The sequence below is a fragment of the Petaurus breviceps genome, unplaced genomic scaffold (assembly GCF_028583685.1).
Source record: "Petaurus breviceps papuanus isolate PSGF00001 unplaced genomic scaffold, PetGlider_PUasm1.0 91133, whole genome shotgun sequence".
In the NCBI taxonomy this organism is placed as follows: Eukaryota; Metazoa; Chordata; class Mammalia; order Diprotodontia; family Petauridae; genus Petaurus; species Petaurus breviceps.
Genome location: NW_027187419.1, coordinates 72160608 through 72176983, shown reverse-complemented (window position 1 = coordinate 72176983; position 16376 = coordinate 72160608). Strand labels below are relative to the sequence as shown.

General features: G+C 39.2%; 1 protein-coding gene across 3 annotated transcripts in view; it reads left to right on the top strand.

Annotated features, from left to right (window-relative positions):
* The window catches only part of DCLK1 (doublecortin like kinase 1), a 435938-nt gene that overhangs the window by 5346 nt on the left and 414216 nt on the right, over nucleotides 1–16376 (top strand). For all 3 annotated transcript variants that reach the window (XM_069080369.1, XM_069080368.1, XM_069080371.1), the window contains exon 2: nucleotides 422–811. In XM_069080369.1, the coding sequence (XP_068936470.1) occupies nucleotides 436–811 (376 nt within the window). In that variant the 5' untranslated portion in view covers nucleotides 422–435. The remainder of the gene's footprint in view (nucleotides 1–421; nucleotides 812–16376) is intronic.

Here is a 16376-nt window from a genome sequence, read left to right as displayed (position 1 = left end):
GGTTAGCTCTGTGTGTGTGTGTGTGTGTGTGTGTGTGTGTGACAGAGAGAGAGAGAGAGAGAGAGAGAGAGAGAGAGAGAGAGAGAGAGAGATTACTCCAAATAGTGTTTCTCAGGCTTACCTTTAAGAATTTCTCATTACGTGACCCAGCATTCACTATCAGATAGACCCTTTTATACTTACTCTAAAGTCTTTCTTCTTTTTTTTCCCTCCACCAAATATAAAGTTTCAACTTTTAAGATGGAGACTCAGATTCTTTCTCTCACTCAAGAAGTCATCCTAAATCATGTTACTAATTTATAACAGTGTTTCTAACAATTGCATCATCTCTACCTTTGCACGTAGCAAGACCTCAATAAATGCGTGTTGATTCATTGAAAATGACAATGTGTGTTTCTGTGTTTATTTTTCTTGTTCTTAGATTCCATTTTGAACATGTCTTTTGGGAGAGATATGGAGCTGGAACACTTTGATGAGCGGGATAAAGCGCAAAGATATGGCAGAGGGTCTAGGGTAAATGGCCTGCCCAGCCCGACCCATAGTGCCCACTGCAGCTTTTACCGAACCCGCACTCTGCAGACCCTCAGCTCGGAGAAGAAAGCCAAGAAAGTCCGTTTCTATCGTAATGGAGACCGCTACTTCAAAGGGATCGTATATGCCATCTCCCCAGACCGGTTTAGGTCTTTTGAGGCTCTGCTGGCTGATCTGACCAGAACTCTGTCTGACAATGTGAATTTGCCCCAGGGAGTGAGAACGATCTACACCATCGATGGACTCAAGAAGATTTCCACCTTGGACCAACTAGTTGAAGGTCAGCATTGAAGGAGGGAAACAAAAAGTTATAGGTGTTAAATTGCCAGAAAGTATTCTGTTTGCTCTGACACTATAATATTTGTGTTCATCCTTGATTTACAAAGGTGGAATAAGATGGATGACCACGAGCATTTTATATATTTAAAATTTCAGTTTATTACAGTTTCAGGAAAACTTGAATAATATTAATAACATGAGGTCAAGTAGCAGTTAATATGAACTCCAGAAACCTTGTGCCATCTTTTCCCCTCACTCAAAAAAGTCTCTCTTTTTTTTTAAAGGGCAATTGGGGTTAAGTGACTTGTCCAACGTCACAGGGCAGTTTTTGTGTTAAGTGTCTGAGGCCAGATTTGAACTCAGGTCCTTCTGATTCCAGGGCCGGTGCTCTATTCACTGTGCCACCTAGACACCCCCAAATTATCTTTCTTATCCATTTCTATGACCCTGGACAAGTCACTTAACCTTTTTTGGACCTCAGTTTCCTCATCTGTAATATGGTGATTATAATAACACCAACATCAAAGGATTGTTGTGAGGATTAAATGAGAATTTATGTAAAGCATTTTGCCAGCTTTAAGGAACTATATAAATACTAGCTATATATATATACTTTACAAAGTGCTTTCTTCATACTAGTCCTATAAGAAAGGTTCTCTTATTATCCTTATATTACATATGAGGAAATTGAAGCCCCAAAAGGTAAGTGACATATGGCAGAACCAGCCCTGGACATCAAGTCTTCTGACTCCCAGAGAGTACTGTGTTTCCTTTGTTACTATTTTCTTTTTTATTTAAAGGAGAATTGTTCTTAGTGAGTACAGGAACTTTATTTAATCTCTGGTATAAAAAGATTTATTTAAAGTCCTTAAAAACTAATATTTTATCTTTAAAGTTGATTGGAGAGATGAGTCAGTGGAGGTTTGATTTGTGGAGTCAGGTTGTTGGGGTTTTTTTTTTTTGGTTTATTTGTTTTGGGGTGTGTGTATGTATGTGTGTTTTAACATATAGGTAAGGTGTGTGGTCTCTTGTCTGTCATTTCAAAAGCAGGCAGAAGGACCCTAGATTGTTCCTTCCCTAATGTTTTGTGGATAAATCATGTGGCAAATCTCTTTCAAAGGGAACAGCCCTTTTCATTTCATTAGAGATAAGGCAAATATTTACTTTTTTAAGAACTTGAATTTACGCTAAGGTATAAATGCTGATGGATCCTTTCCTGATGAGTTCTGAAATGGTTTATGGTAATATAGGCAAGAAAAAGAACACAGAAAGGGATGTCTGGCAGTATTAAGGATTCATTTTTACAAGGGTTGGGCTTGTTCTCTGTAGAAACTGACCTTTGCTCAGTCTCTTAATTATTTTATTTTGAGTGTGTCCTAAAAACTGAAAATTTTGACTTCGTGTTATAGAGCATCCCTCTGGCAGAATGCCCATTTATTTCTCCCTTCTCTGGTTTCTACCTTGAGGCTAGTTCAGGTGGTATAAAGTTTCCCTCTCAGTTCATCACCCAAGGGATTTCTTGTTGCTTTTCCCTCCTCCTCATATGCACCCCCTGATCGCTGGGCAGAACACTGCTCTCTTCTTTTGTAACTGGAGAATATGTATTGAACTCAGCATCCGAGTCACTCCAGAGTGCAGACCTCTCATTTCTGTTCCTGCTTTCCTCTCCCTTTATCTCTTCACAGGATGCCAAGCAGGTCACTAGCGTGTCTGGACTTGATAGGCTTCAGGGAGTGAGAAAGAGCCTGGGGTTTGGTTTTTGTTTTGCTTTATTTATTTATTTATGGATTCAGGGTCCCCTTTCAATGAGCAGTCATGCTGCCAAGATGTTTCTTGGCTTGCTTACATCTGGCCTTTTTCTTTTTATTCAGACTTGGTGTTTCCAGTAAATTAAAGGAGAAGAATCAACATAATCTTTTTGGGGTACCTGATAAAGTGCATTTGTTCTGTCTAGTGCAAGCAGATGGAGACTACCACTTTTAATGTGTTGGTATATATATGTATATACTATTAAACATTTAAAGTAGAAGTATTAAGTTCTTAAAGGAATGATCATGTATTGGACTCTTATTGGACCAAGTCAAATACATAAATATGTAGGTGTGGAAAAGCGTACTAAAAATTCGAAGTCTTTATTCCAGGATAGCAATGGGTTCATGATTGTTCTAGAGTTTTGTGGCTCGAACCATTGTGTGCTATAGTTTTACAATCCAGGGTTGACTTTCCTATGCAAAGCAGGCCAGAAAAATTGCCATAATGATAACATCTTAAAAAAAATGTCAACTCTAGAGGATAGTAGATATTGATGAATAATTCTGAAGAGCTTCCCTTCTTCCCTTCAAGCAGTGTTTTCTCTGACCCTGTTTCCACCCTGTCAAGTGATTATTATTTTGAGAGGGACATGACTCATATTAATAATTATTTATTTATTTTATTATTTATTTTCCTAGAAAAGATCCTATTTACCTTCTTTTCATACAGTTCCCCTGTTAGATTCACCTGGGTCATTATCATGTTTAGTTCTGGAACATCATAGTGTGGAAAGATGTTGATGAACTAGAGAAAGGAGGACAACCAGGGAGGTGAAAGACCTTCAGTCCATTGCCATATTGTCGTGGTTGTTTGTCCTTCCCTTTCCAAAGAGGACCATGACATCGGTGAGGTGATGCCATGACATGCAAGTGAATTGGATTTTAGTGAGGGAGGGCCGTGCAAAGTCACCAGCCTCACTTTTGCTTCTGGAACCATCTGGGTCCAGTGGCAAGATAGAGGTCAGGACAATTGGAGATGACTGGATGCAGTGGAAGACCTTGGCCTTTTAAAGCTCAAGTCTTTAGCAGGTTTCAGTTTAACTGGGGCAGCACCTAGTCTGTAATTTAGGCTAGGGAAGAAATGAGCTAGAGAATGGCCTCTATTACCTAGTAAAAAAAAACAATCCGAGAGAAAGACCGCCAGGGATTTTGGCCAGAACAGAAACAATTGCTATTTACATTCACTCTGAGTCAATCAGAGCCCAAACAATGAACAAGTGGGGCTTGGCCTGGCACCAATTGCTGGCTAATCAATGAGAACCAGTGATTGGGGCTTAAAAACCCCAATATATCTTGTGAGATTTCAACAATCAACATTTACATTCCTTTGGACAGTGCACAGGCAGGTAAGGGTATGAGACCCTATGTGGACAGAGGGAAGGGAAAGAAAAAAGAGTGAACTGTACAGCCCAACCGGCCAGTTCAAGTTGGGTGCCCAGTGGGGTAACTCCTACTACTACTCACAGAGGTTGTTTGTCCTTTTGTTCTGTAAGAGGACTACGGCATTAGGGAGGTGATGCTACAACATGCAAGTGAATTGCATTTAAATGAGGGAGGACTGTGCAAAGCCACCAGCCTCACTTTCGCTTCCAGAGTCATCTGGGTCCAGTGGCAAGATATAGATCAGGACAACTGGAGATAGGCCTCTCTATATAAGAACTAGTCGAAGAAACTGGGGATGTTTTGCCTGGAGAAGAGAATACTGGAAATGTGGATGTGTGGTGGGTAGGACATTATTGCTCTCTTGAGGTTCTTGAAAGGCTGTTGTGTGGAGTAAGAATTGGATTTATTCTTTTTTGGCCTTGGAGGGTGGAACTAGGAGAGATGGACAGAAGTTCTAAAGAGACAAATTTAGGCTAGGTATCAGGAATGACTTTCTAACAATTGGACCCACCCAAAAGTGGAATGAACTGCATTAGTAGGTAGGTTTTTTACCTTGGAGGTCTTCAACTAAAGGCTGAATGACTTGTAGTAGGATTCTTTGGGAATATGTGTTGGATGAGATTGCTGCTAAGGTCCCTTCTAACTCTGAAATCCTGTGATTCTTTATTTTTGCAAAAAGACCAATAAGTATGTGCTTTTAGCATAAACCAACCTCAAGTGTTTTTTTATGACACTGATGATATTCATATAATTATATCTATTTCTTTCTGCTTTAAAACAGATGTTTATAAAAATGAACTAATTCCAGGAGTAGAGTTTCCAAAGCATACTGATGCTTTTTTTCTTTCCATTCCTCCAATTGTGCTTTTCTCATCAGGTAGCTTGTGTTACCTACCATTTGAAATCTCTGGTTGAAGGGCTCATTGGGCTCTGCTAACTAGTAATGTAAAATAAAAATTAAGACAACAAAGCAGTCTTTTTTTGTAACCATATACTGTTCAGAGCATCACAGAAGTTGACCTTTTGGTGACTGGTGTTTTTTTTTTCTAAAAAGCAAACTTTATTTCAGTTTTAACAGATTTTCCTAATTTATAACACCAACAATTAGCAAGCAGCTGTGGCTAATGTTGAACTAGCTGGAAATTCATTCAGATTTGCTTCTTGCCCAATTACATTCTTGCTTAGTCTGTTAAAATGCAAATTATTGCTTCATATTCATTATTAGGATCATCGCTCTCCCTATACATACTAATTTTATGTCAACTTCAGCACATATCTTTGCCTTTTCATTTTTCTTCTCTTTCAGTCTCCCAATTTGGTGATGTTTATGTTGCAAATTAAATCCTTTCAGAAAGAGTGAATGACAGGTGTATTTGTCTAGTAATGTCTTTCTGAGCATGTACACTTTCTCACATGTTCTTTTTTTCTTTTTTCCCCAAATCAGAGGTTCTTATTTATAGTGATATGCATTATAGTATAGGAGTGGTTTCCACTATTGACAGGTATCACCTTGATTTGCTCCTTTTTTACTTGTCTGCTCATTTCCAGCTGTGAACAAAAATGACCTTTTACTATATAAATTTCATTGGTGGGAGTCCTCATGAGTGAGCACTCTTAGATTTAGAGGTAGACAGAGATATTTAGACTCTTGTCTAGTAAGGAACATTGCATATTAGTTCCACTTTTATTGCCAATTCACTTTGAGACTTTGGACAAACCTTCTAAAATTACTGTCTCACTTGCCCCACTTGTCTGTTTCCTTCCTGAAGACGTAATGACAGTAAACTAGAGAATATTAATGTAAGAACTTTGAACTGTTAGGGGGAAAGGTGCTATATAAGTTCATCTTAACAAAGTTTTAAAGTAACTATTATTTGCAGAGTACTGAAGAGCATTGCTAGGCAGTGGGAGAGATACAAAGATAAGACACCTTCTTAGCCTCATCGTAAAAGTCTTATCTGGATGGAGTCCTATATTGCCTCTCTTTTACCCCAAAATTAGTTTTTAAAAAAGCCACCTATGTTCATTACTTACTTATCTCTCACTCACTTCTCAAGTCCTTGAAGTCTTGCTCCTGTTTCTACCACTTAACAAACAGCTCTGCTGGTTAAGATCATGATCACTTCTTACTTACTAATAGTCTTCAAAATGGCTTCTAACTAAGGTCAATAATGATCTCATATTTACTAACTCCAGTGACCTTTTCTCAATCTCTGTCTTTCTCAGCCTCTCCATTGCATTTGGCACTACTGACCACCCTCTCTTTCAGTATACAGTTTCCTCTGTGGGTTTTCATACTCATAGATCTACACCTGGGAGGGACCTCAGATGCTAAATCCAGCCCTCTCATTTTATGATGGGAAAATTGAAATGCCTTGCTCTGGCCACATGGGTAGTGAAAAGCAGAGGGGCGATGTGAACCGAGGCCCTCTGACAGTGCTTCACACTCCTGTCTTCACACCCTGTCTAGGTTCTCTTCTTACCTGCATGAAAAATTCTTCCTGATGCCTCCTAGAGGCTCATCATTCATGTCCCAACTCCTTTGTGTGAGTGTGCCCCTAGGCTCTGTTCTTCACCCTCTTCTCTTTTCTTTCAACATCTACATTTTATTAGATTCCATGGATTCATGATCAATTTCTATTCAGCTGGCTCCCAAGTCTACATATCCTTCATGCATACATATCTCTAACTGCCTCCTAGATGTCTCCATCTGGATATTCCCTAGGTATTAAATTAAATATGGCCAAAATTAAATTTACCTCTCTCCTTGAATCTACCCCTCCTCCTAAACTCCTTATTTTTGTCAAAGGTGACACCAAGTTTATAGTCTAGAAGTCCTCTTCTTTACTCCCATATTCCTGTCCATATTCGGGAATTTGCCAAGTCTTATGTCAGTTTTACCACCTTAATATCTCTTGCCTCTATCCTTTGTTATTACTCACAAAACCTTCTGGTTCAGATGCTGATCATTCTTACTGCATTGACCCCCACTCTTTCTTCTTCAGTCAGTGTTTGGCACAGCTGCCAGCCACCTAGTCCTAACACCACAGGTCTAAGTATGCTACTCAGTGACTTAGGAAATTGAGTTGCTACCTATTTTCCCATCCCTTTCTCATTAAAGTCTTTTTCAGGATGGTTCCAAGAGTGTTCATTGTTCAAGCTCAGGTGTGGCCCATTCAGTTTTTTTTAACCTGTTTCACCTTGTATCACTTTGGCAAGATACTTAACCTGCCAGTAGTGACAAAGTAAAGTGTTTCTTTTTGCCTCAGGGGAGGACAGGTGAGGTGTGGTAAGGATTCCATTGATTATAATAAGGTTGTTTGGAAGGTTCCTTATTCTCCTGCCTTTTATTCATAACAATGAACTGATTCCAGGAGTAGATTTACCAGATTAAACACTTTTCCTTTTAGTTACTCTCCTAAATTTGTTCTCTTTATTCTCTACCCTTTGCAGTGTTTCCCATTTGTGACTTTTTGCTATAATCCTGCTCCAAGCTCTTTCATTCATCTCATAATTATTTATTAAGCTTCAGCTATGTGCCCGACAAAAAACCTTCCATTCCTCATGTAACTTACATATGACTCAAGAAAAATAATGTGTGTACAGGTAAAGAGATAAAAAATAAGTACTGAGTAATTGGACAAAGGAGGAAGGCCCTTACAAACTCACTATTTTTTAAAATGAAATGGAGAGATATGGACCTGCTGGTAGTACAGTTAGGTAGATTTCATTGAATGGCAAGACCTAAAGAGTAGTCATTAAGAGCTCAATGTCCACTTGGAACTTGGTCTCTAATGGAATGCTCAGGTGTTTGTGCATGGTCTGGAGTTGACTTGGATAAGGCATAGATATTATACTTACCAAAATGTAGGTGTAGCACAGTGAGGATCCAAAAAGAACTTTACAGACCTGAGCATTAGTCTGTCTGGATTTAGTAGGTGAAATTTCTTTTCTTTTTTTTTTTTTAAGCATTTGGGGTTAAGTAACTTGCTCAAGGTTACATGGCCAGTTATTTCTGGGTGTGGTGCAAAGTATCTGAGCCGGGATTCGATCCCCAGGTCATCCCGACTCTGGGGCCAGTGCTCTTACTCGCTGTGCTACCTGGCTGCCCCAAAAGGTGAAATTTCATAGCGATAAATATAAAGATTTACACTTGACTTAAAAAAAAAACAACCTAACACCTTAGAGTTAAAAGGCTTCTCAGAACCTATTTCATTCAGCTTGTGCTTACCTACCTCACAAAGACAAATAGCAGGAGACACAGCTGGAGACAAATACAAGTTGCTTGGAGACACTTTGAAAAAGATCTGAGGGTTTTAGTGGATTACTAGCTCAGTAGAGTGTTGTATGGCATCTAAAACCAATCCCCCAGACAAAACCCCAATGTAATATTTCACTATATTAAGATTCATAGAGTGTTGAGAATTGTAGAAGGGTTTTTTTTGTTGTTATTGTTTTGTAATTTCATCAAGTCCAACTTTTCATGATACCATTTGGGATTTTCTTGGCAAAGATACTGGAGTAGTTTGTCATTTCCTTCTCCAGCTCACTTCAGAGATGAGGAAACTGAGGCAAAGAGTTAAGTGACTTGCCCAGGGTCACACAACGAGGAAGTTCTGAGGCCAGATTTGAACTCAGGGAGATGTCTTCCTAACAAGGCCAAGCACTCCATCCACGGTGCCACCTAGCTGCCCTTTATAAGAAGGATAGTCCTGTCCTGCTATGAGAAGAAGAGAATGAGCATTTATGTAGCACATACTGTTTTCCAAGGACTGGGCTAAGTGCTTTACAAATAGTTTCTGATCTGATCTAGCACATTGTACCACTGCGTTCTTTAATGAGATGGAGAGAGATGGTTACATCTGCAGTATTGTGTTCAGTTCTGGGGGCCTGCTTTCTAGGAAAGGGAGAGGGGGACAAGGGAAGAAGAGAATAAGCACTTTTTATGCACCTATGTGCGATGCACTTACAAATGTTATCTTGTTTAATCATTTGATTGATGATGTTTCTATAAACTGGGGAGTATCTAGATTGGGGGGGGGTTAATGTGTGGCCTTAAGGCCTTACGTGGCCCTCTGGGTCCTCAAGTGGGACTCATTTGGCCTTGAGGCTGCAGGTTTCTCATCAACGGTAGAGGAAAACCACCAGCTTGGTGAAGGAGGTCAAGATCATGCCATATGATGATCAAGTGATAGAAGTAAGGATGTTTAGCCTAGAGAAGACCTAAAGGTAGGTTTGATACCTGTCTTTAAACATTTCACACTGAAGAAGAATTAGATATTTTCCTCTAGGCCCCCAGCAGGCCACAGGGAACAAAGGGTAGAAACTTGAGAGAGGCCGATGTGGTCTTGACTTACAAAAAGTTATGGGTAGGACTCTGGAGACCTTGGTTTTAGTTCTTGGTCTCTCACTGCCTTGTAGATGGCCTTGGTCAAAATTCTTTTTCACTCTGAACTGGAAGCCATGTAGTATAATAGAGAGATAACTGATCTGGAAGTCAGAGGACCTGGGTTTGAATCTCAGCTGTCCGACTTACTACCTTTGTGACTTTGAGCAAGTTGCTCAACCTCTCTGGGCCTAGGATTCTCGACCCTTCAAATTAGAAATTTGGACTTCTTGTTAGTTGTTTCAGTAGTGTGTCCAACTCTTCATGACTTCATTTGGGGTTTTCTTGGCAAAGACAACCACAGTGGTTTGCCATTTCCTTCTCATTTTCCAGATGAGACAATTGAGGCCAAGAAGGTTAATTGACTTGCCCAGAGTCACGGAGCTAGTAAGTGACTGAGGCTGGATTTGAACTCAGGGCTTCCTGACTTAAGGCCCAGTGCTCTATCCAGTGCACCACTTAGCTACCCAGAAGGTTGGACATGTTCCCTAATATGCCTTCCAGTTGTAACAATGATTCTTTGATTCCTGCTAAACCTTCAATGTTCCCAATTATAGACAAGATAAAATCTATGTTTTATGTAGTTTGGCATTCAAGGCCTACCAAAATATGCTCCCTGCCTACCTTTCTACTCTTTCTCTTGTTCCTGCATATGAACTCCCTGATTTGTCTAAGTTTGGCTACTTATTGTTCTCCACATTCCCCCGGAAAAAAGAAAAGAAAATGTATATTATCTTATCTCCAGGTCTTTTCTCAAAGCATTCTCTTCCACATAAAAATGCCATTACAGCTACACACCTCTTGAAGTTTTCTCCATCCTTTCAAAGGCCATTTCAAGTCTTACCTTCTCAAAACACCCCAGGGGTGACCTCTTCCTCTCTAAGAACTCATCTAAAGCACTGCATCACTCGCGCAACACTTAAGCATTGTCTGCCTTGTGTTTCCCTTTTTTTCCTTTGCTTCTGTCTGCTTGGTAGAAGAAGATACATTGAATGTAGGATCATGGGGCCTGGGTTTGAATCCTTACTCTGTAACTGTTTGACCTTGACCTTGGTCAAGGCCAGTTACTACTATGAGCCAGTCTTCTTTGTAAAATCGAGCTAGTAACCCCTGTATTACTTATCTCACAGGGTTATTGTTGAGGAAGTGCTTTAGAAACCTTAAAGTACAAGCTGAATGCAACTGAGATTTTGTAGTAACTGGCTCTTGGTCAGAGAATCTGAATTTGCTTCCCATCCCTGATGCTTGCTCTCTGTCTGACCTTGGGCAGCTTAGACTCCTTCTGGCTTCCATTTTGCCACCTGTGAAATGAAGGCACTGGACTTCCTGGCTGCTAAGGTCCCATCCTGCTCTAAATCTTTGATAGCATGAGTCCCAGCTAGGTTCCAAGGTCTTTGGAGGGAGCAGGCCTGTCTCATACTTCTTTCTATCTCCACAACATCTGGCAGTGCCTTGCAAATAGTTGGAGCTCGACAAATATTAGATAATTGACAGCCACCCTTGAGAATGCAGATGCATCCAAAGAATTAAAAGTTCTTTGGATTTTGTTATTGTTCAGTTTTTTCAGTCTTGTCCAGCTCTTCATGACTCCATTTAGGGTTTTTTTGGTAAAGATACTGAAGTGGTTTCCCATTTCCTTCTCCAACTCATTTTACAGATGAAGAAACTGAGGTAAACAAGATTAAGTGACTTGCCCAGGGTCACACAGCTAGGAAGTTCCGAGGCCAGATTTGAACTCAGAAAGATGAATCTTCCTAACTCCAGGCCCTACACTCTATCCGCTGTACCACCTAGTATCTCTCTTTGGGTTTTTAATTTGGGTTTTTAAATTGTCTAATCCACATCTCCATGGATACTGCTCTAAGTTGTACTGTCAGTCATCTGCACTGAGGAGAAGCAGCATTGACAAAGGGAACTGGATGATCCCATTTCTATGCTCAAGCAGATCTGTTGCCATATCCCTATTCACTTTTGCCCTTACTTTGCTTTAACTGGAAGTCTCATGCAGGAACATTAATTGGAATGGTGGTGAAGGGGTGGAAGAAGAGTCTCATTTCATCTCAATTTTTTTTGTTCCTTCTAACTTCAGGAGACACAAAAGATAAAACAGAAAAATCTACCATTCCCTGCTTTTTTCTTCCTTGCTCATTCTTTTACTCTTTCAAATAAATGGTAACTGGATGCTTCTAACCACATTGGGAGATTATACCTTAGGATAGATGTATGGCTGATTGTCGTTGTTCATTGACATCTCTTTTTGGTGACTCATCAAGATCATGAAACATCCATAACCTTTTTCTCAGTCTTAGGACATGGGGTACTTCAATTAAGACTTAACTAATTTTAAAAATGGAGGTGGGAAAATGCTTGATGCTGTTTCCTGAATGGTTTCTAATTTGTTTTCCACTCCTCTTCCCAACCCACGCTGAGGTGCTTAAAAGAGTAGCCTGTCCAGTTGTTGAGTTCTCATCCTGTGAAGAAATGAAGCAGAGATGTCAGGACTAACACACAGAGGTTATAGGTCCTTCCCTGGAAGGTTGATTGCTATATAAAGATAATGATAAGAATCATGACAGTGAGAGCAACAATGGCTCCCATTGCTTTTGTTTGCAACAATCCTGTGAGGGTGAGAAGGACTTCAGAGAACATCTAATTTGCCTCCTTATTTTGTATATGAAGAAACTTAGACTCGGAGAGATGAGGTGATGTCTTTAAGATAAGAGGGGGAATAAGTAGCATTGTCAGAATTTGAACCTGGCTCTTCTAACTTCAAATCTAGAGAGTGCGCACATTACCCCTATTTTACAAGTGAAGAAACTGAGGCTCAAAAAGGTCTTGTGACTTTTTTCTCGTAGCCACCCAACTAATGATTGTGGAACTTGGATCTCCTGACTCAGTAACTGTTGTTCTTTTTAGAGGATCGGGATGTGGTCTTTCAGAGGTTGTCTGCCCCAGGTTTTTTTTTTTTTCCCTTGAGGCAAGAATGCTTTTAAACTGCAAAGTTATCATATTTTTAAAGACTTCCAGGTAAGGAAAATCCATAAACCAGCTTGGGGAATCTTTCTGGTGTTTAGCAGAGCAATCAAAATGTCCTTCCTAAATCAGGGCATTCCCAGGCATGCTATGATTAAGTGAGCACTCTGTGTAGTCTAGGGGTGCTCAGAAGGCACTTTATGATTTTTCAGTAAACTGAACTCATATTGTTCACCTCAGGGTTCCTTTTTTCAGAATTTTTACTAAGGCAAAGACTTTGAATATTTAGTTCTCTCCTAGATCTTAACCTTAAAACAGCAGTCAAATGTGGTTGTTGGATTTTGCATTGAAGTGGTTTCTATGCTAGAAAAAAAGCAAAATTCATTCCAGACTACTCTTTTGAAATAACCTCAGCATGACATATTTTGAACTTATGGATAAAAGTAAAGTATAAGGACCTGACTGCAGCCTCTAAAGGAAAGAATTTTCAGGCTAGAGAATGTCACATTAGGTATCATGGCTTGCTGGGGAAATGTGATGTTGTAAGTCAGCCCTGCCTTTGTTAGAGAAGATGGCAAACTTTGAGCTGCAGGTGTGACATTGAGGGTAGGTAGATCCTGGGATCAGGAAGGGGCCTCAAAGCTTTCCTGGCAGACACTGAAATATTTTGTCCAGAGTACCATTATGCTGGCTACTATATTGATTTCTTCTTTATTGGAGGATTGCAACTTAACTTTCTGGAAAGTACTTTTTTAGGGGAACTAATATTTTTAAAAATTTTATAAATGATGATATAATGTAGGGGAAAGGGTGCTGCATTTGGAAGATCTAGTTTCAAATGACCTTTAGCAGGTCATAAATTCTCTGGCATATCATTTCCCCATCTCTAAATACAGAGCTATAATAGAAGGTCTCTAAAGTCCCTTGAAGATGTAAATTATTTAATTATAGCTCTACTCACAATGTTGTGCCCTTTATGATTTATAAAGGATTTTCCTCACAACAACTTTGTGAGAAATTCTTATTCCCACTTGACAAATGAGGAAACTGAGACTCAAGTGAGTTGCCCAAAGTAACACAATAAATGACTGGGCTAGAAGTGGAGCCAATCCAGACCAATAAACATTAAGTTAAAGATCCTGTGCTAGGTTCTGGGAATAAAAAGACAAAAGGATAAATGGTCCCCGCCCTGGGAGCTTACATTCTAGTGAGAAGTGGGAGTAGAAAGGATCCAATAAGTGGAGATAAGTATATACATGTTAGTTTAAGGGGATGGGGAGGGTGTGAGTGAAGTGTTACAATGGATAGAGGACCAGGCCTGGATTCAGGAAGACTCATCAAACACTTAGGAGCTGTGTGACCCTGCATGCCGTTTGCCTCAAGTTTCCCCATCTATAAAATGAACTGGAGAAGAAAACAGCAAATCATTCCGGTATCTTTGCCAGGAAAATACCAAATGGGGTTATGAAGAGTCACACACAACTGAAGCAAGTGACTGGCCACAACAACAATGATATTTAAGGAGAAGGGAGGGGGCAGACTAGGAAAGACTGCATATAGAAGGTGTGGCACACGACTTGAAACTTGTGGAAAACTAAGGAGGAAGTACATCCCAGTCATGGAGGGCAGCCTGTGCAAAGGCTAAGAGATGGATTCCTAAGCACTTATGTGCTGGGCATTATGCTAAGTGCTGGCGATGTAAAGACTGGCCAAATGAGTCCCTGCTCCCAAGGAACTCACCTTCTGATGAGTGAGTGAGACAACATGTAAACAGACAGCTCTATACAAAGTATGTGCAGAGTAGATGAAAGGTAGCTTTAGAGGGGAAGGCACTGATAGCAGAGGACACTGAGAAAGAACTCTTACAGAAGACTGTATTTAGACTGTCTTGAAGGAAGTCAGAGACACTGGGAGGCAGCAGTGAGAAGGGTAGTGGGATGGAGGGGTGGGGAGGAAGGAAAGGAGCATTTCAGGAATGGAGGATTGCTTTTGTAAAAGTCATGAAGATGAGAGGTAGAGTCTTGTGTTTGAGGAATAGCAAATAGACCATTATGACTGGTTCTTAGAATATGTGGAGTGCAGAAAGGTGAAAGAAGGCTGGAAAGGCAGGCAGGTGCCAGACTGTGAAGAGGTTTAAATACTAAACAAAGGACTTTATATTTTGTGCTGGAAATAATGGGGAACCACCAGGCTTTATTCAGTTGAGGGGGAGGGGTAACATGGTTAGACCTATGCTTTAGGAAAATCACTTTGGCAGCTGTGTGGATGATGGATTGGAGTAGAGAGACTTCGGGCAGGAAGATCAATTAAGCTATGGGGACTAAGCCTAGGAAAGTAGACTGAAGCTTTGAATTCCTATTAAGAGCTTTAAATGCTGAGCTTAGGAGTTTGTATTTTAGCCCAGACTCAATAGGGAACTACTACTGATGGTTCTTGAACAAGAGATTGACAGGGGTAGACTTGTGCTCTAGGAAGGTTATTTTAAAAGTTGTTTGGATCTTACACAACTTACCAAGATAAGGTCAAAATGGATACATGACCTAGATTTAAAGAAAGATTTTATAAGAAAATTAGAACATGGAACATATTACTTAAAAGACTTATGGATAGGTGAATAATTTATGAATAAACAAGAGATAGAGAACAAAGTTAGGTGTAAAATGGATCACTTTGATTACATTAAAGTTTTTGTACAAATAAAACAAATGTAGCCAAGATCAGAGGGAAAGCAGAAAGCGGGGGAGAAAATTTTTCATAGAAAATTTATCAGATAAAAGTCTCATCTAAAATATATAAAGAACTTTATCAAATCTATAAGAATGCAAGTCATTCCCCAATTGATAAATGGTCAAAGGATATGAATAGTTTTCCAATGAAAAAATCAAATAATTTATACTCGTATAAAATGCTCTAAATCATTATTATTCTTTTTTTCGTTTTGAATTTATTTACTTTTAGTTTACAACATTCAGTTTCACTATTGCTTAAGTTCCAAATTTTCTCCCCATCTTTTTCCCCCTCCTTCCCTCCTTGATCATTATTCTTAAGAGAAATGCAAATTAAACTGACCTTGAGATACCATTTTACTCTTACTAGATTGGCTAAAATGATAGAAGGGGAAAGTGACAAATGTTGGAGAGGATGTGGAAAAATTGGCACAACTGATCCAACCATTTTAGAGAGTGTCAAGATATTAGGAAAGACTCCATTTTCCAAAGTGATTGCAATCTAGAATTATGCCCAAAGAGTTATTAAACTACTTATATACTTTTGACCCAGCAGTACCACTACTTGGTCTATTTCCAAAGATGATTACGGAAAAAAGGAAAGGAACCTGTATGTTCTAAAGTGTTTATAGCAGTTCTCTTTGTGGTGGCAAAGAACTAAAAATTTCAAGGATGCCCATCACTTGGGGAAGGACTGAACAAGTTATGGTATTGATTATGATGAATTCCTACTATGATATAAGAAATGATGAGCCCAGTGATCTAAAAACAAAACAAAACATGGAAAGACTTGCATGAAATAATGAAGAGTAAAATGAGCAGAATCAAGAGAACATTGTGTACAGTGACAGCAATATTGTTTTAAAAAAGACTTTGAGTAAGTTATTTTGACAATTATAAATACCCAAAATAGCTATAAAGGACATAAAAAGAAAGATGCTAGCTGCATCTAGAGAAAGAAATGATAAATAGATGTATGTCTATTAGATGTATATACTTCTAAATTGCCGTATATAGACATAAATAGATGTATATGAAAAATAGAATTATTTACCTATATATAACTAGTGTGTAATGGTGGCCATATCTAGGGCGTGGGGAGGGGAGGAAAGAAAAAAATTTACTTGATAATTTTGTTGCATATTTGAAAGAAATAGCAAATTGTGCATAGTTTTTGCAGTTTCATGTGCAATCATCTATTTTTTTTTTTACTACGTTATGGAAATGCTTGTTTTGTTCCATAAATTAAAACTAAAATAAATTAAACAAATTTAAAAAAAAAGTCAT